The 20,410-nt window shown below is 40.5% G+C and overlaps 1 protein-coding gene across 1 annotated transcript; it reads right to left on the reverse strand.

The window, feature by feature from the left end:
- Positions 1-755: 755 nt before the first annotated feature.
- prpf6 (PRP6 pre-mRNA processing factor 6 homolog (S. cerevisiae)) lies at positions 756-14,965 on the reverse strand. Its single transcript, XM_044351553.1, has 21 exons — positions 14,740-14,965; positions 13,382-13,544; positions 13,140-13,258; positions 12,959-13,037; positions 12,215-12,391; positions 11,424-11,552; positions 11,124-11,218; positions 10,869-11,025; positions 10,377-10,539; positions 9,323-9,441; positions 9,012-9,230; positions 7,374-7,496; positions 7,131-7,252; positions 6,793-6,931; positions 6,514-6,633; positions 4,985-5,161; positions 4,718-4,851; positions 4,153-4,244; positions 3,699-3,813; positions 3,422-3,548; positions 756-2,367 (listed from the first exon to the last, which is right to left on the reverse strand). Exons 1-21 carry the CDS (start codon positions 14,925-14,927, stop codon positions 2,215-2,217), a joined length of 2,910 nt encoding a protein of 969 aa, XP_044207488.1. The 5' UTR covers positions 14,928-14,965; the 3' UTR covers positions 756-2,214.
- Positions 14,966-20,410: the final 5,445 nt, after the last annotated feature.

Consider the following 20,410-nt stretch of genomic DNA (forward strand, 5'->3'; position numbering starts at 1 on the left):
AGGATCCTCAGACGCGCAAACCCATCTCTGTCAGTATCAAGGAGATCCGAGGAATTACTCCTGATCTGGCTGCATTCATTGTATCCAAACTCTTTTTTTTTAATTCAGTATCTTTACAGGTCCTTTGGTGGATAGGTTAACGCAGTGGTGGCCAGACGTCTGATGTGGTGCAACGTGGTTTTCAACATAGTCATTACTGCTCCTATTTCCTTCCCCGTCATGGATTGCTGACGCTGGGCTTTAGATTTCACCAAACTCCAGTCCGATCAAGTCGAGGAAAACTTCTGCAATCAATCACTTGCCTTCATTCTTTCGGTTTCGTTGGAAAGACCTTATACGGGGGGGAGTGGTGTGAAGAGCGGCTGTCATTAAGTGGGTGCTGTTTGATACTTTCACTGTACACATTTTCAGAGTGGGTGGCTTCACTGGTGATGGACCCCATGAGCTTTAGTGTGAGCTACTGAAAACCAGTGGGATAATCAAACTGTGCTTAGTGGTTATGATGTTGAACAATCTAGAACATGCAACCTGGTTTAAGCCAAACAAAAAAGGTACAAAGTGACAATGACATCCCACACATAATAACCAAAATGCTGACCATGCATGGGAACTGCATGGGAGGTTTAAAGACTTCTAGACTGTGGGGTCTAGGAGAACAAATCCCACAAAGAAACTAACTGTGCAAGATTTGATTGGACATTCACGTCATAACAAACTTTTTATGACTTGTACGGGAAGAATGGGGACTGATGCAATACACTGATTGTTCTTTTATTGGATGTCTGAAAAGGATTTTTCAACACATTTATGAAAGCTACAAAAAAAAAGCAGATAATCAATACAACATGAGAAATCATGTAATTCATCCGGACACAGAGTTTATACACACTGTCACGTCTTGCTTAACGAGCACAATCCAGATGAGACCTCTTACAATGTGTGTGGACAAGACATGGAAATAAAATTCCTCAGAAAACAGGTTTTGATTATTTTTTTAACAAACACAATTTTGGACAATAACAAAAGTTTGGTTGACACAAAAGGGTTCAGTCCAGTATAGAAGCTGCAATCAACGTGGTGTCTTTTTGAGCCCATTAAAAGTATCCATTTTCATTTCTACTTGTTTATCTTCAATTGTTTTACAATTTTCACAACCACAATGACTGAAACTAGAATTTCAACACTATTCCAGTAGAAAAATATACATTAATGTCAAAGTGAAAACAAGTATAAAACAAAACTGTCGATAAGTTGTAAACCCTGCTCGTTAGAACACACCTAAGTCATTACTGGTGCAACTATTTACTAGAATTCACATAATGAATCACGTGTGTGTCATCAACATGAGACAAAGGTCACTTTGTCAACACTTAAAGCTCACAAAAGATGAAAAGATGAAAGTTACCTCTGCAATCACAGTTGCAGAGGTTGACAGACGATGATTTAAATTTTGATAATTTTGCCATTCTTTACATTCACATATTTCTAATTTACAAAAAAAATACTCATTCACAAGAAGACAGGGATTCTACAATCATTCCTGCCAAGTCATTTGCAGTCTGGACAACAAGGTTTTCCCAGGAACACTGGAACAGTTAAATGAAGCACAGCCAGTAACCAGAAATACACCATCTTCACCATGAAGCATGGCACTGGAAACATGATACTGTGGGAATGCTTCACTGCAGCAGGCCCTCAAATACTTATGAAGGTAGAACGATTGCAGCAAAATATAAATGAAAACATGACGGAAAAGTCTCTATCAGTGTCCTGCAATGGCAAAGTCAGTCCAAACCTCAATCCATCCTGCAAACTGCACTTCACTGACAGTCCCCTTGTACAAAGTTTGACCAGTAGCACACATGTGCAAAGCTGCCAAGAATCAAAGCCAAATGTATCACTCCTGATTATTCACTTGAAGAGGGTGAGCAATGATTAGGGATGTTAGTTATGCTATTTTGAATTTGTAAAGATTTGTTTTCACTTTGACATTAAAATCATCTTTGTTGATTAGTTTCAAGACCATCTTAGTTACAACCACTGTGATTCAATTTTGTAAAACAATACAACATGAAAAAGGTAAGAGGTATATATGAATACTTTGTGTCTGCTTGAGATGGGAGAGTCCTGGTACAAAACAATCGTTGAGCGTGTCCATGGCTGTTCCCTGTCAGAGTTCTCCAGGGGTTTTCAGTTCACATTTCCTCAGTTTTCTCAGAATGTATTCTTGATCTTGCTGGCTACCTGCGCTAAGATCTCTCCCGTCTTCTTCTGCCAGTTCAGGACGTGTTTGGACTCGGCGCACCATAGCTCTCCATGGCGGGGCTCCGCATTCTCACAGCGCTTTCGCACCTCTTCCTGTTGTTCCTGATGGACGGAGCACATTGTGGTTAGGCACCCAAAACACACAATGCATGCACTGGCCACACATAAAGTTTGTTGGGATGACTACCAACTTTGTTAATGAGTAAAAGCAATAATGCATGGAGAAAAATAGACAACAAAAAGTGACAACATTATGTACTTGTTGGCACATCTTCACTCCCACATACAGAATGCCTGAGACCATAGTAATGTTTATTTTTCAGTCTACCATGGCCATTACTATTAATGGTATTTTCAATCCATTTGACACTTGTAACTAGATGCATTGATTTAACAGTAAATGACTGGGATTTAAACTCTTCCTTCTCACAACCTTGGCACAGAAAATATCTACAACAACCAGGGAAAACAGACCTACCTAGTCTTATTTCTGGATTTTCTCTCCCCAACTACTTTTTCTTCATTTTGTATCTTGTGCAGAACATTTTGTAATGATGCAACATTTTCCCAGTGCAGTCATAGTACATACTGGCGTACTAACTGAACTTAAAGGTCTAGTGTGTAGAATTGAGTGGCATCTAGCGGAACAGACTTTGTAGAAATGGAATAAAACATTCATAAGTATGTTTTAATTAGTGTATGATTCCATGAACATAAGAATTGTGAGCCCTTTATATGTACATACGGAGTGGGTCCTCTTCCATGGAGCCCGCCATGTTGCACTGCCATGTTTCTACGGTTGCCCAGACCGGACAAAGCAAACAATGGCTCTAGAGAGGGCCCTTTACATTTTTCGCTGGTTTAGAAGCCACCATAGGTTCTCCTACACGCTTGGAGGGGAGGGGGGGCGGGAGAGGGCGGGTATTCAGTTGGTTGCAATCTGCAATCTCAACACTAGATGCCACTAAATCCTACACACTGGTCCTTTAAATCCGATTGCAGAATCTGTCTGCCAAAAGTGAACCCTTTTGTACACGATTTACTTGTTCCAATGTGGAGTGATAATTAATTTAGCTGTAATGTAAATGTGACCACTGACACACACAAAGTGACACTACTCTTATAACGTGTCTAGAATAGACAATGAGATGTTTACCTCTGTGCCATGCTGCAGCTCAAACTTGTAGAAGAGAGCCCACGCATCTCCTAGGTCTGGCTCAATCTTTACTGTTCGGAGGAACCATTCTCTGGCTTTGGTGATCTTGCGCTCACTCCAGAACAACCTAAGGTGTGTGCACAGGATTTCATTAGAAAACGATAAAAAAGGTCATAAATATCCTATAAAATCAGAACTGCACAGAAAGACAATATAATCAAGATTGGCACTAAGAGAAGAGTTCCAGAAAGCGAGGGATGAAAACAGTGAGTCATACTTGGCTACAGCGAGCAAGACATGAGGATCATGTTCACACTTCTTCAAAGCATCAACACTCTTAGTCTTCCTCTGTGGCCTGGCCTCCAAAAACACTGCCTCAGCCCACAGGATACCTAGTAGGGGAAAAAAAACAGAGAGGGGTGAAGCGGAGAATTTGAGGTTACGGACACAAGTTCATTAACTAATTGTTTGAGTAAGAGTCAAACCTGCAACTTCAACAATAGGAATACTGTCTTGTTCTGGAGATATTCTTTTTGGGGAATACATTTAAATATATTTAGGTGTACTGTAAGTTATTGCTGTATTTGAAAGATCATACATCATTTGTTTGGATTTTGTTCTGCAATACAGAATGACAAGTAAATAAAGGACTACTGGCTCCTTTATGGGTTGAGAAAATTCTTCTTGGTCCCTTTGGTTTGGTTTCTGTAAAACTGGCAACATATTCACACCTGAATTGGGGCACTCCTGCAGGGCTTTGGCCATCAGTGTGTTGGCAATATTCTTCAGTCCGGCCCGGAACTCCAGCCTGACCGACTCCAACCTGGTTAATATGAAACACAAATCCCAGTTTGATATTTAAAGAAAAGGTTGTTTTTTTTAACAAATGAGGCAAAGGCAAAGTAATCATAAAGTAATTAATCATAATTACTTTGTTTTTCATATACACATGTTCTCTGTCATAAATATTTCTATTGTCCACTCCTGCAGATATAAATAGAACCTTTGGCCTTATTTTCTCCTTCTTGTAGTGGAATGAAAGGGTTCCCAAAGAGCCAAAATTATATCAACAAAGGAAAAGAGAGAAGCCACTTGAATGTCAAAGTAAACATTTTGATTGTTCAGAGCACAAACAGAGCTCCCTTTAAGAGGCATCGGACACTGAGATTAATATTTATATGCTTAATACACCATCTGCACAGGCAACATATTTCAAGCTAAAGCTCTTCCTCAGGCAACGTCCTGCTTTTGCATTCATGCATCTTAACACAATCCCTTTGTTGTGTATTTTCTCACCATAGCTCAGGACTCTGGGGGTTCTTGAGTCGTGCCTTCTCCAGGATTGCTCTGGCTCTGGTCAGCTGTCCAACTCTTTCTTCGAGACGAGACAGCAGCAACCACAGGGCCACCGAGTGGGGACACTTTTTCAACTGCAGAAACAAACAGGACATTTTAGAATTATTAAGGAAACAATCATTTTCATCAAAAAAAAAAAGATATGAAGAAAAAGAAAACAGTTCACTTGGTTCTAAGCAAACCCCAAACACTTCCCCCCCACCTCACCCCTTGGTTATAGGCTTCTCTCGCTTTATCCATGTTTTCACACTGTTCCTCGATCTGGCCTCTCATCATCCAAAGTTTAGGAAAGTCCTCGTAGTGTTTCAGGGCTTCGGTGCACAACTCCTGGGCAGCCTCTATGTTCCCCAACACCCACTCCAACTTCACTGACTTCATAAACACCTGTGGAGATACAAACACACAAATGCTTTTAAGCCATGAAATATGTATAAACAAGACCCATTAACTCTCTATTACAATTCCCAAGGGCTTTTAATATATGAATACTGTTGAAAAATATTTTGAAATACTTATTGCAGCCCGATTCATGCAGTGCAAATACCTTACTAGCTTTCAGAAGATCAAATACCAACTTCCTTGGGCATAGCCAAATGCTTAATTGCTTCATTAGATCCACACTGATATCTTATCTGACAGGACAATCAGTACAGCCGACATTAAAGCAGCCTCTCTTAGTCATATCTACCAGCAGACACAATACAGATAACTTAAGGGAGTGTAGCCAGATTAGCTGATAGACATATCACTGTCAGGTCTACAGACCTGATAGTGTGATAGTTTAAAACATTGTTGACAGCATCTGACAACCAGAGTGGAGCTGACGGTTTGAAGGTTTAGAAACCTGGCAAGCCCAAACCTGAGAAAAACAGCACGTTTGTAGAAGACACCTCAAGTACAACACACTATCAACTTACTTTTAAAAACTGGTTTAAAAGTGGAGATGAAAACTGATAATGCAGCTACCCCTAAACATAGGTAAGACGTATAAGCATACCAAAATTACATAATTACAAAACAAACTGTTTGTAATGGTACAGAGGCTCACAGTAGGGGTGAATAAAAGGACAGGACAGTTTAAATACACATGACCTTCACAAATTCATAAACCAGAACAGCCAAAAAAGCAAAGGCCATGTGTGTTTATTCTAGGGCTAGGCAATAATTTTTAATTAACTTTCACACGATAATGATACATTTGTGAGTTTATTTTTGATCATTATTTTTCAGTTTGTTTGTATTATGCGAACAGCCAATCTGCAAAAGACAAACAAACGCACTCACAACAACTCCGAATGACCCCGTGTGGAGAAAATGAGTGGCTGTGGGAGCGAAACCTAGTGTGAGGAAACTGTCACGAAAAAACCAAAGAGGTAATGAGGGACCACTACAACCTTGGCTTAAAACCTGCTCTGCACTACCCTGTCAGACCGCTCGTCATGACCAAAGATGGTGACAGGAGGCGGCTATTGTCTGTTTGAGAGGCCGGTGAGTTCCGACCAAACAGCAGCGTTGCATGGCTGAGGACGCAGGGGGAGGGTGAGTGATAACCATATCATCCAGCCCTAGTGTATTCCATAAATGTCCTGAGAAAAGTCAAACATGGTTTGAAAGAAAACACTAATTCCTTAACTTCACCCAGTCACATGCAGAAGTGCCCTCATGAGAGTTTGAAACAGGGAAATCTCTCTGCCTCCCATTTTCTCACACACACACACACACACACACACACTCACCCTGGCCGTGGGGGCACTGCTGCGGGCCTTGGCGAGCAGTCGACGGGCTCTTTCATACTCATTATTCTCAGACTCCAGCTTGACGGCAGCTAGCCAGATCTCTTCACTGTTAGGGTTAGCCTAAAGATGAACATAAAAATAGGAGGGACAGAAGTAAGTGTGTGGGTAAAAGGGGGAAAACACATTGAATTCGACAGAGGCTCTCATGGATACTATTAAAAACTTGAGGCAGTTCTATAAGTAAAAGCTGCTCTTATCAACGTTGCATGAATGTGTCACCTGGAAGGCCAGAGCAAGGATACTTCTGGCTGCAGGCACATCCTCGGCCAACCACTTGGACTTGGCCCCCATCAGCCACAGGACTTCTGCCTTGGGGCAATGAGCCACAGCTCTCTGGAGCAGGGCCTCCAAAGACTCCCTGAGAGATGCATTGAGACATGGAAGAGTAATGGAGGGGAGGAGCACAGTAGCAGTTGATGAATGAAGCAGGTTGGAAGTAAAAGAGAGAAAAACCAGAATGTTAAAGACAGACTCATAACAAAGTGATTACATCATTACAACACATTAATGAATAAAGTAGTGAAATCTCTGCTACATTTAAAAACAAATCTGGTCACCTGGTGCCGTGGTTTTTTTCAAAGTAGGCAGCTCTAAGCCAGACACTTTTTTTACTGGGGAACACCTGCAGAGCATGGGCATAGATGGCTCTGGCGCACTCCAGCGCTCCATGGGACACACACTGAAAGATATACAAGCTTTTCAGTTAGGTTAAACCCTGACAACACATGAGTATGTGAACGACCCCCTTAGGTGTCAGGGTCTAAGCATGGCCTGTGCAAAACCGATATACAGATACTCACACTGTCTGAATCCTCCATCCAGGTGTGTTTGCGGTCCTCCTCCTCAATGCCAATCCCTATGACTGCCCTTATCACAGCCTGGCAGGTAGCCACGCTACCTGCTTTGTCACACTCCTCTGCATCCTGTATGACAAGAAGACGCATTCATGAGAAAACAGACTGGGTGTGGTTGCACAGAAGAATAACAGAGAGAGTAAAGGCATAAACTCCTGACCTCAGTAGTAGGTCAGCAAGGGAGCCATTTACGTGGAAATTAATATGCATATCATATGTCAAGAGAAACCCCTAAATGAACCTGGATTATTTATAGATATTCATGTTGAGTTTACGAATGAATAGTATTTTATGAGAGGTAATCTCTGCACAGACTGATTTTTCTGTGGAAAGATCAGAGAACAAGCTCGTGGTCTTACTACACACAAAAGAATTCTTTTAGGAACAGCCAAATCCAGTCGTTTTAAAGTTCATCCGTTGTTGGTGCTATGATGAAGCATAAAGGACTGCAGTGAAGGCCAATGATTGCAAAACAAGTGAAATGCACAAAATGCCAGTCACAGTGCTGGCTTGTACTCTGTTGCACCCAGATGAAATAGTAGAGGGCCACTTTGCCAAAGTATGCTGGCATGATATCAAAGCTGAAAAACACATGACGCAGTATCTACTCCCTAAACACTTAGGTTTAATGGGCCGATCATTCAATCATTTTTTGACCTTATAATTGACAGGTACTTCTATAAATACAAAGAGTCTCCGATTAAGATATAAAATAAGACAAATAATTTATGTTGATCAGCTGATTGTAATTGAACAGGCTTGTTTTACTCTGGCTTGTTTTTACATGTTATGGTTGTGTGCATGAAAGAACTTGAGCGGAAAATTAGAAGAAAAAAAAAAAAGTCAAAACATTGCAAAAGAGCTTTTACACACTGAAGAGAGACAAACGACTGCAGCAGACAAAGACATCAGACTTTTGTGGATTGATAAGGGGACTAACATTCCTCAAGTTAATACATAAAAAACACATAAATGCCATGTTTCCATCATGTTTTCCCACATCATTTTCATTTGTTTGATTGAGGTTTGAGTGGTGCTCTTTTAATAACATCATCTTGTTGCACCCTCTTCCTCTACAATGGTTTAATGACACCGGAGTGGAGAATCAGCATCGCAATGCGCCCGGTTCCTAATATTTGCATGACAGAAGTGGACATTAATTTGCATTTTCTTTAACCCATTTTCCGGAAATACTTTGAAATCTGCGCCTAAATTTGGATGGAAACTATGCAAGTGACAATTTGGATCGAGAGCTGTACCTTTAAAAAGCTCTTCTAATATTCGCAAAGCCTCTTCTAATAATCTGTCCACTTTAGTTTACATATGTTAGATGAGGAGCCCACTACGATGAATTCAAATGAAATGATACTGTTACTCTTTAAATATGAAGCCTTTGATGTCTATGTCCTAACTTGAAGATTTTCTATCCTGACAGTATATTCATTTCTTGTGGCCTCAGGGAATGCAATTATTTAGTCACTGGAAGCAGCTTGCCTCTACCATATATCTCTACTGAAACTCTGCTCTCTCTCTCTCTCTCTTTCTCTGTGATGTCAGAGAAACCACAAAGGCACAGGAACACACCTGTATCCATTGCTCTCTGTTGATCTCCACGCCGTTAGCGCGTAGCGAAGTGATGGCTCTGTCAATGATTTTTTCCACCATCTGTGTATTGCCATTGGCCTCTTCCAGCTTCGCAGCAGTGATCCAGATGTGGCGATCGGTGGGGATGTTCTCTCGAGCTTTGTTCAGGACGCGACGGGCGTTCTCGTATGTCTCTAACCTCGCCAGTGCCAGCCACAGCTAGGGAGGACAGACAGACACAGCGAGATACAGGGGTAGAACATATATCCATATGTTGTATTGCAGTGTATGAACAGCATCTCCAAGTGTACCTCCACACTAGTAGGACAACACTCCACAGCTCTGCTGAGCATGATCCTGGCATCCTCTGGCTCCTCCAGCTCAACAGCTGTCTTCCACAGTCGAACTGACTTGGACACGTTCTCCAGGGCTACATGGGTAACAATTGCACAACTATTCAGTAATTCCATCGAGACCTCTATTTCAAGTAACTTGCAGTGATTGGGCAGGTCAATGAGTTGCTCAGGGCAATAAACTGGCTGTTAGAGGATTGTAAATTCTTGGATCTTGTTACAGAATCTCTATAAACCAATTGGCCACTCTGGCACAATAATGGCAATGTTAGTACTTTTGAGAATACACAGACCTAATGATATTTACACTGGCAACACATCATAACACATAACAATGGCGCCGAAGGAAATGGAAGCACTACAGATTACAGTAAATGCACAAGTAATAAAAACAAACACTCAACAGCATATCCTGTATTAGTACTAAACGTCAGTAGTGCCTGAGTGGGAAGGAAGAATGTTGTGTGTGTGTAATGAAGAAAAGTAGAGCAGAGGTAACTGAACATGTAGGGGCGGACAAAGCTCTCCCATGGAGGAAGCTCCACATCCATCTCTGTCAGTGGGGTATGCTGCTGGGAAATACTGATATGTGTGTGCGTGTGTGTGTGTGTTTGTAGGGGCATTGACACCGTGGTTCAAATAGGGTGCTGTCCTTGACGAGAAGCCAGGACCACAGCTGCCAAATGTAACCTTTATGAAATCTTTTATGCAATCTTATGTCTGCAGGGCCTGAGTGGGTCTGTGTGGGTGCTTTTATGATACAGTGGACAAATTGAAACTAGTTTAGAACGATTGCCCTGCAGAAATTAGTGTCTTCCTTTTTGGCAGGGAAATTTTACGTATTCATTCACGTACGCGCTCCTCTTCACAACATAACAGCAACTTTTCAAAACTTTAACTTGACTCTCACAAACTGATGATGGATTTACACAAATGGTAAACAACTTAAAAGCGTTACTTTAGGATTTTTTTTTTTTTTCATTTATTGTTACAGTTGATAATATTGCCTTACCCTTCCTGAGGACTCGTTTCTTAGCCCTGACGTCTGTCTCCAGCTCCGCGGCTCGGATGTAGATGCGGACAGACTGTGGAAGGTGACGGACAGCCTGGGCTACCACGGCTTTAGCTGTGTCACCGGGCTGGAGTCTGGCTGCCTCCAGCCACACATCCTCACTCTGACGGGCAGAGAGAAACGCTTATACCAATGAGGACAAGGACTTTTCCCCCATTTGGAACTTGCCCAGGCAGAATCATGTCATTTAATTAAACAACTGGTAATGCTGACTGAAATGGTTGCTGTTTATCACTTATCACTATAATACAATATCCGGGGCAAAGTTATATTAGAGATAATAGGTTTAACTTCCTACTCTCTCGAAACATCAACCTATAACAAACCCATTAACAGCTTAATTTAGGATTTCTCTAGCGAATGACATTATCTATTTGCACATGTGCGTCAGCCTTCAACAGATTTAGTTTGCTTGTGTTCATCATCTTTTACCTTGGGACACATCTCAGTGCCTTTCATGATTAGGTTTCGGGCCACCTGCAGTTTGCCTGTCACCTCCTCAAGCCTGGCAGAGGCAATCCAGGCAGGCGGGTGATGGGGATTGGTCTCCCTCACTGATTTCAGCAGCAGGCGAGCCTTTTTGATGTCACTGGACATGCAGAGTGAAAGATAAACCATTAGGCATGTAAAAATTTCTTTTACACAAATAAACAACATGGACTTCTGATGTCACCAGTGTGTCTCTACCTGATGTCTCCCCCATGCGTAGGGATCATGGAGTTGAGATCTGTCAGGTAACCCTTAGGATCCACTACTGTCTGTCCACTCACTGAGTCAGATACCTGAAGAGAGAGAAAAAGGCCACAAGAGAAAGAGAATAAATAAATTCTTTGTATCAGGCATACCGACCAGCAGAATCCCGAAAAGCCTACATGATGGCGTCACTTTGCTGTTTTTATTGCTGATGCTAATCTAGTCCTTTCCCTGCCTGCATGAATCACAGAACAGGGTAAAGGTGAAAGTGGCTGTGGATGATGCATTAGTTACCTGGCTGAGCCTCATATCCATGAGTGTGTTCCTGGCCTGACCGATTTTCCTCATGTCCAGCTCTCCTGTCCCTGGTGTCATCAAGCCGGGGGTCATGCTTCCTGGGTAAGGGGTGTTTAGACCTCCCAGCTAGCGGAGAGAGGAAGCAATGATAACGGAGGGGAACATCATAATCTCTGTCAGAATCTTGTTACAGCATGGCAAATAGGCTTATGAAACATAGGCCTACGTCATAAGTCAAAATTCTCGAAGTACTGTAAATGATACCTGTGAAAATTCATACTACACAGTGTTGTGTAGGTCATAGTGATACTTTCAACCAGAAAAACTGACAACTTTTTAATCAACAGGCCATGCTTCTAATTTGTTTTCTATTCAGAACAGCTTGTATACACAATGAATTGGAGAAACAGGCCCTGTGACAAATATCAGCTGACATATTTGTGTTATAAAGTTTGATTTTTTTCTCTACAACATTTTAAGAGGAAAGTGGTCTCACACTTTTGAACCCTATTGTATATTCATTCTTAATCACTGTTTTTATCACAACAATGCCACATTCCCATGATATGCAGCCTCACTGTGCCGAGAGGTTGACTCTGATTACATTGTTGCAAGAAGAAATTGATAAATTGCAAACTGCATTCATTGTACAGAAGTGATTTCCTTGTTCACAGTGAGATATCCTGACTCCTGCTGGTGCAGATTGAAACTACATCATGTGTGTTTAGAAATATCTTTTTGTGTGGATTTTTTTCAGTGTGTTTTTGTGTATTTGCGTGTATACTGACCCCCTGCAGAGGGTCAACGGTGGTGTGGTTCTCTCCGGTCTGCAGGTGTTTGGAGAAGAAGCTGTCGGGGACAGGGGTGAGTTTCTCATAGCGGGGGTTCCTCTGGCGCTTATTCCTGGCGTCTCCCACCTCAGGGATGCTCAGCCACTCCTCCTCTGACACCTCTGCCAACTTCCTCTGTGTAGAGAAAAGAAGAGAAAGAATAAAGAAGGATGAAAGGGAGATGTGGATCTTGAAGTGTCAGCAATGTTGTTGAAATTTCTCTTTGATCATAGAACAGTGCGCAGTCAAAGAAGGCTGGGTGTGCCAAAATACTGATGTGTAAAATTTAAAAAATAATGTCATGAGTGTGCGACTTTCCCCTCCCATTTCTGATTTAACAAAGGCACATGTGGTTTCTTTGTAACAGACTTATAGGAACATACTGCTGCGATCTTGTGAAAAACCCTTAAATCCTGTTACTAGTGATTTTCACAGTTTTACTACAACCACAGAATACATAATCTTCTGTGAGTAGAGGAAAAATATCTACATGCTAAAGCGGAAGCAACCCTAGTGAAAAAAATCACGGTGGTCATGCTTAAAGCAAGGATAATATTCCTATTCTAGATTCAATGGGGAAGATATAATTTTTCATCCAACAGTTACAATAAATTTTACATCCTTATAATGTTCAGAGAGAGGCGTAGGGAGAGGACAATAGATGAAAATTTTAGGTACGTGTATGTGTGTGTAAATTTCTACCTTTAGATCTGAGAACTGCTGCTGGATTTTGGGTCGCTCCATACGGTATTTCTCAATTTCTTCCTTTTCTCTCAGCTCCCTGAAAACAAACAGGAACATGTCAAACATGAACACACTTGTAAATGTTTGGATGCTTTTACCCCAAAACTCATATGGCAGAATAGTCTGTGTTTCTTAGCACCTTCTTTCTTTGCGTCTTTCATCCATCCTCTTGTCCAGTGCTGCATATATAGCATCTGCTTCTTCATCATCTTTCTCATATGGCCCACTGGAGAACAAGCTACCAGCATATCCATTAAACTACAAAAACAGACATTATACTGTGATTAAAATGAGATATAGGCAGAGTTTTCATCTGGTCAATTTTTCATCTATACACATTTTCATCCCAATTCCAATCAGGGAGAGTTCAATCATAGGCACCTCATCATAGTTGGTGTCGTTCAGATCTTCATCATCATCATCCTGGTTCTTTTTCATTTGGTCCCCAACCGTCCTCTTTCCTGGGGGTGCATGTCGGTCATCCACTGGATCGTTGGCATCACGAGCAGGACCGATATCAGATCGGGTGGTGAAACCAGTAGCACTGAATGGAAACAATTAATTTAAAAGCTACACAGATAAAACAAAGGGAGCCTTGTGACAAGCATACAAGATGGGAATGTCCAAAAAACAGCATGACAACATAACTTATCATAAACTTTCAGCACCGCTATAATTTTTGCTGGATGACTTGTTAAATCAAACTGGCTGACCAATTTGGCAGCCACTTAAATCAGAATCAGAGAATTTGTTTATTAGCCAATGCAAGCATACAAAGAATGTGTGGCTCTCACAAACACAACATAGAAGAATAAAAATATAAGGTCATTATAATAATAATGAAACAAACAAAGTAGTACTAAGATTAAATGAAAGATGGATGTTCAGTGTAAAGTCCAGATTGATAACAGTTCAGCTATTTAGTAGGAAAACAGCTTCTGCAAGGAAACCTGTTCCTGTGTCTGTTGGTGGAGCTTTTTAAGGATCTCAGTCTTTTTCCTGAGAGAAGAAGTTCAAAGAGTCTGAGTCCAGAGTGGGATGGGTCAGAGATGATCAATGATCAATGGCCACATACAACAAGTATGTGGCCATTGATCATCAAATAGAAATTTAACTTAGAGAATCAGGGGATACAGCAGGGGAGGTCATAAGGACTTTACGCCATTCAATATTTATTTCAGCACTCCCTGCACTCTTTCACACCTTTGCACTATTTATATCCCGTTTACAGTTAACAGAAACATTTTCACCTATATATCACATTGTATGTTGTTGTCCACTGGTGATTTCTATATGTATGCATCTACTTTTTCACCCACTTGCTTGTACATAATAGTGATATGTTTATGTTGAATTTCTGTTTGGCTTGTCCGTGTGTATGTTTCTGAAGATTTTTATGTGTAAGCACATTGAGAGCCACTAGAAACCTCAGTCAAATTCCTTGTATGCGTAAACATACTTGGCCATTAAAGCAGACTCTGATTATGATATTGATTAGGAGGTAATATCAGTAATTCTTGTATCCAACTATTATCACTTAACTGTCCGTTTACTGTTGTTTAATGTGCTTTAATATACCAAATGTAACATTAGCTTTTTTTCCCCCGTCAGTTCAGTTGCCAACACAAACGTAACTTCTTGCAATGCACGGCAGTCTGCTTTACCGCCGTCTTAATCTGGCAGACACACGGTAACCTCCTCCGTAGCTTACTAGCTACAGAGCTAGCTAGTTAGCTTACCCTCTGCCGAGACCGGGGACGTATCCCAGCGGAGCGGGCATCCCCAGGAACGGTTTCTTCTTTTTCCCCATGAGCGGAGAGGCAAGGGGCATTATCGGGGGCCCACCGCCAGCCCCCGCCGCCCCGGTGCCTCCCGCAGATGTTTTAGAAACAATTTTGGGCGCTTGTTTTGCCGCACCGCTAGCCATCGTTGCTCTAACGACGAGGAGGCTCACTACCGGATAAACAACAGTCGCGCATCCGCTCACACCAACAGCGACCCCGTCCCTCTAGAAATGTCCGCTGTGGTTTTGTAACAGCGCCCCCACAGGACAGGCTGATCCCTTCTTATTTTCACTTCTCTTAAGGTTATACCCTGTATTAAGTCCAAAATGATTGATGCAAATGTATATGATATTTACTTTACAGCTTTTAATGTGTGAATTTGTGATTGAAATTATTTAATTTGAGATAGTTGTAATGATGCATGCAAGTTTTAGTTTCCCATGGCAGCCACAGGAGGGGGCCACAAGCTGAAGAATTATAGGCTGTGAATAATAGGCTATTAAAAGTCTATAAATTAAAATTTAAAGTCCACCTATAAGATATATACTTAGGTATTCCTCTATGGACTCAATACTGTAGGCCTATTTAAACATGGTTTCTGATGGTCATTTATTACATTTCTAAGTATTTTGCATGAAGTAGTTTCATAACATATTTATATAAAATGCTCAAAGTCAATCAGCTGTTGTGGGGTTTTGTGTTTTCTGTGATGTTTGTACATTATTCTACTTTACTGTAATATTCTCATAATTCCTTTTCTTAAGGGCAGTATTGCAAACTTCAAAAGTAATTAAATTAACTTCATCAATCAACATAATATGCTGAGTGTCATAAATGGACCTGTGATCCCAACTATGGCAGAACCAGTCAAAAGTTCGGACACACTTTCACACTTTGAATGAGAGAGTGTGTCCAAACTTTTGACTGGTTCTGCGTGACACAACTGACATTTGTCTGAAGATACAATTGGGCCCTGAAGGTTACGTTTTGCCCAACAAACCTTCCCATTTTTCATAATGTCAGGCCTTTTATATTTGAAAGGATCAGTTGGTACTCCGCAGTAAAAACATTTGCATACTCTGATAGTCTCAGTAGAGTTGTTAATAAAATATTGAAGTGTACTCGAGGCAATTTTCTTAGAGAGGTTATTTAGATGGGTAGAGTTGATGGAGCCATATATTTTTAGTGATTTCAATGTAATTCTGACACACATGTGTTAGTAATGTTACAGCAATAACTTATCTTATGAGTGAAAAATATCCATGTTGAAGAGTCTATATTCAAACATGAGACGAGAGACTGCAATAAAGGTAATTACATTGCAACATGACATCTCTGTGTTTCATCCCCTGAGATGAAGTGAGGCCATACATCAATTAGTTTCAATCACGTTTAACTTCACCCATCCGCAGTCTGAGCCTTGGCCAGGGCCTTTACATTTTTCTTCATTTACATCGCCTGGAGGGCAGACATTATTTCACTCCTGGGAGAAGATGTTATGATGAAAATGGACTGTCAGACACATTAGAAGATATATAGCTCACACAGCCGAGGACCAATTAAAAGCATGAAGCGCGACTCAAGCCCTCATTTCACCCAGCTATTGCATTGCCTCTTTTACTTTTCTGTGATTAGTTCAATGATCGATGGTTCAATGATTTTAGTCAAATGTTTTTTTTATAATCACATATAGAAGGCAAAATAATGTGTAGCTTAATTTCACATCATATGTTTTATATAATAAGGGATAGGCAGTAAAAAAAAAAAAAACAGATTATATGTCAGTGTGCTCAGCACAGTGCTGACCCATGGATGAGTGATCCAGGTCAGTCTCATTAGTGATAAATAAATCATTAGTAATACTGGCCAATGTTAACAATGAGAAAATCCTTCAGAGCCTGGTCCAAGCACACTTGCAGTCCTCTTCTTCTTTTGCATGAGAAAGGATTCATTTATCTCCGCTATGACTAATACATGAGTAGTAACCATCCGCATGTCTAAAATAGAAATTCCACATAAATGTCTTGTTTACTATGTATAAACACATCCAGCAGGAATCCACCAACACTCTCTACACACAAACATACACATAATAAATCTGACATTGTGGTTGCTGTGGCAGCAAAAGATAGCTTATATCTGCTTGGGGGTCGTGAAGACTGACTGAGTAACAGTGGTCTCGCCAAAGAACATACTATCATCATTCCCTTTGATGTGCTGCCATAAAACATTTGGCAATGCTTCCTGTAAATGCAGCTGTGAGCTGGAAACAGTGTGTGGAATGAAGATATTTAAAAAAAAAAAAAAACATTTTTTGGTCAGTTTACCTGCATTATAGACAACTTGGTATCATGACACGGTGGTGTGAAAGGGACATATGTACATTTTTTTAAAATAATAGATGCAAGAGGTCACAATATAAATCGGGATTGTGATTGACAGTCCATTGGCACATTGGCACTGAAGGCAAGAGAATAATTTCCTTTTGTTAGAGTAAGCCATTATTGTGATTTGTCTATATGAGTAAAGTTGAAAGGCAACCATTTAATGGCAATGGCCTTTTTTCTTTTCTTTTTTTTTAAACAAAGACTAATCACTTCATTTGGATAGAACTGCATTTTAATGAGGAAGATTCACAAAATAACATCCCTCATTTTGTGAATAATACTTTAATTTGTGATATGATGATAAACTGATGTGTGAGAAAGTGTGTAATTGGTGAATTTAAATGTGCTATAAACGAGGCAAATTATAGCTGTATTTCTGTGTATGTGATACTGTGTGTATTGCTGTGCAAGCATATTGCGCTCTGCATGTTTCTGCATGTTTGTCCATTCATGTGTGTGCCAGTTTGCATGGATGCATGACTCCATTTAATCTGTTTATTCAGTGCATATGACACGGCATGGAGAGGAGAACCACTGGACAATCTGTCCTATCTGTCACAGCAGATGTCCACAATGTGATAATTAATGTAGATTTGAGTGTAGGTGGAGCTGCATGGGAGCGGCAGAAGCAGTCTCTAGGAAAAGTGCTAAGAATTACAAGATGAAATATCCCGACAAATAACATCATGTTCCATTTGCGGTCCACTTATTGAAAGAGAGCTGCTGTTTGCAAGAACTAGACACAGTGAAGAGATACGCGGAGATGACAGGGTTATTGATATACTTTCATGCATCACCTACAAATACACACCTACGCACACACAAAGAAACACAGACACATCATTCATACTGCCTGAGCTGCATTGTGAGTCAATTTTAGCTCATTATATTCGACAAAACAATGTGGGCAAAGAAAAATCACAAAATAGGACACGGACATCATCATTTTTCACTATTACACGCACAAACTCAATTACCATCGCTTAGTTGGAGGCAGTCAACATGCACAAAGCCTGATTTTGTACGTAGAAGAAAGTCCTGAGAGGATTAATGATTTATTTAGTGCTGATTATTATTATTCTGAAACAAAGAGAGGTGTCCTTGTGAAAGGACAGCAGTAAATTGCTATTAGGGCCTTCTTTTAGGAATGGCAGACCAGAGTTGTTTTGGGCAACAGATGCTCAAATGGAATTTTATTGATCCTGAGCTTAGTGCACCAACAAAGTTTTGAATAAACACAAGTCCGTTAATTAGTCTACTGCAGAACCTGAGACACTGCACAAAGGGAGGGAAATGATTTTGTGTTTTGAATACTAATGCATTGACAAATGTGACACATGTGCATTGTGGGTCAATTGTATTGGATATGATTCATTAGGCTAATTGCCGTGTAAAGAGAAGGAGTCCCCCCACTCCTCTCCTTAAGCAGTAAGGTCACCTTGAGTCTGTGGGAAAAGACTATTGCAAAGACTTATACAGATGCACACACAACAAATGTAAACTCAATTTCTTTAGCTCAACAGTATGTGCTTTATGTTTCACTTTATATCACAGCGTCCCCTGCTGCTGTTTCCCCTTGAAAGCATTCAGTTTTACTCAGTGTGGGACAAGAGAGGGGAGCAAGTGACTGACACTCACACTGGTTTAGTTAGAGGGTTTTCATATTTTTCACATTAAATGTCTGACAGCTAACATGATCCAAGGTAGAGTTGATTTGTTTCCCTGATGGCTGAGCAGATAAATTAGATTATTGACTAAGGCTGTTCTCCTGACCTGTTGTTTGAATGAGGCTGGAGAGGAGAGGAGAGGAGAGGAGAAGAGAGGAGAAGAGAGGAGAGGAGAGAAGAGGAGACGAGAGGAGACGAGAGGAGACGAGAGGAAACTCTCATACTACCTGAGTTTTGACGGTTTTGATGGATGGAAAACCAAGATACATATAGTTGAAGAGATAGGAAGAGATGAGAGGGGTTTAAAAGTAATAGGGAGGGACTGACAGAGAGAATGAGCATTCTATCATAAGAAGTATGAAGCTTGAATAAACCTGGCCTCTCTCCAATCAGAGTCATCCCCAGGGACCTGACACAAAGACTTCTTTTTTATATAAAGATGAAGTGAATGTAGCACTGTTTTCTTGTCTGCCTTTTCGTGCCAGAGAATCTGTCTTTGTATTGTCTTAAATCAGCCAATGTGCAATGCATTTTCTGAAGTTTGTTCACATTTTTAGTGCTCTCTGTTCAGAGAATTGTTCCCATGTGAAGATAATAACAGACATTGTGAGGAAGACAATACAATGAGACTGAGAGAGTTGATTACTTTAATGTTCTGCTCTGCTATCAGTCACCAGAAACATCAGTGGCTGTGAATAACAGCAGAGAGGATTACAACAAAATTATGTTTCAGTCAGAAAATAAATATTCAGATATTTTTTCTGGAGGCATTTACATAAGTATACATTTTAGGTATCCAGAAGTAGTATAAATATAAAAAAAAAAATTTGTACAGTATATTTGTGGGTACCTTTGGCTACCAAGATTGCTCTCTTTTTAAAAATGCACTACTGTGTATTTATTACTTTTGATGTGTTCTTTGTTAATTTCAAACAATTTCTAAGAAAAAACAGTTAAGTATAGTATGAGTGAGCAAGAAAAGTCCAATCTGCAGAAACTCAAACTTTACCAAGTGAAAAAAGTGGAAAGATAAATCACTCATAGTGAAGCAATCATGCTCAAAAAGGACCATCTCTGGGGGAAGACAAGAGTGACCACCAGGGTAAAGGGCACTGACTTTCAAAGATGAGACTCGAGATCAGAAGGGATGATAAGTGATGCTGCAAATCTTGCCTCTTCCTTTTTTTTTTCTTCTTCTTCTTTTCTCTTTGACTTGCAGGATTTGCTATTTTCATTAGCCGTGGTCTTCACAGTGTGTCTTTATTTAACATTGGGCCGATGGCTACTGTTAATGAGCAAAAACCACAAGAAATGTGTGTTACCACTTTACCAAAAGTACTGAACTATCCCTCAGCCTTTATATGAGTTTGTCATTGGTCAGTATGAGAAGAAGTTATTACTATTTAGTGATAGAGAGCAATGTCTGACAAGTCCAAAATCTCCCATAGTTTAATTGCGTTGAGATTTGGTGACTGCAAAGCTCATATCCAAAAGTATATGATTTACATAAAACCATTTGGTGACCCATCATTCCCTGTAGATGGGGGTATTGTTAACCTGGAAGAGACCATT

This window comes from Thunnus albacares, chromosome 5 (genome assembly GCF_914725855.1).
Source record: "Thunnus albacares chromosome 5, fThuAlb1.1, whole genome shotgun sequence".
In the NCBI taxonomy this organism is placed as follows: Eukaryota; Metazoa; Chordata; class Actinopteri; order Scombriformes; family Scombridae; genus Thunnus; species Thunnus albacares.

Bases quoted from the DNA above. Each gene is read 5' to 3' on its own strand.
- prpf6 (XM_044351553.1), bottom strand. From the start codon at position 14,927: ATGGCTAGCGGTGCGGCAAAACAAGCGCCCAAAATTGTTTCTAAAACA. The intron at 13,545-14,739 runs GTAAGCTAACTA...GTTTCCATTCAG, and splicing joins GTCCCCGGTCTCGGCAGAGG to TGCTACTGGTTTCACCACCC. The intron at 6,634-6,792 runs GTGACACATTCA...GTTCATCTTTAG, and splicing joins TCCTTGCTCTGGCCTTCCAG to GCTAACCCTAACAGTGAAGA.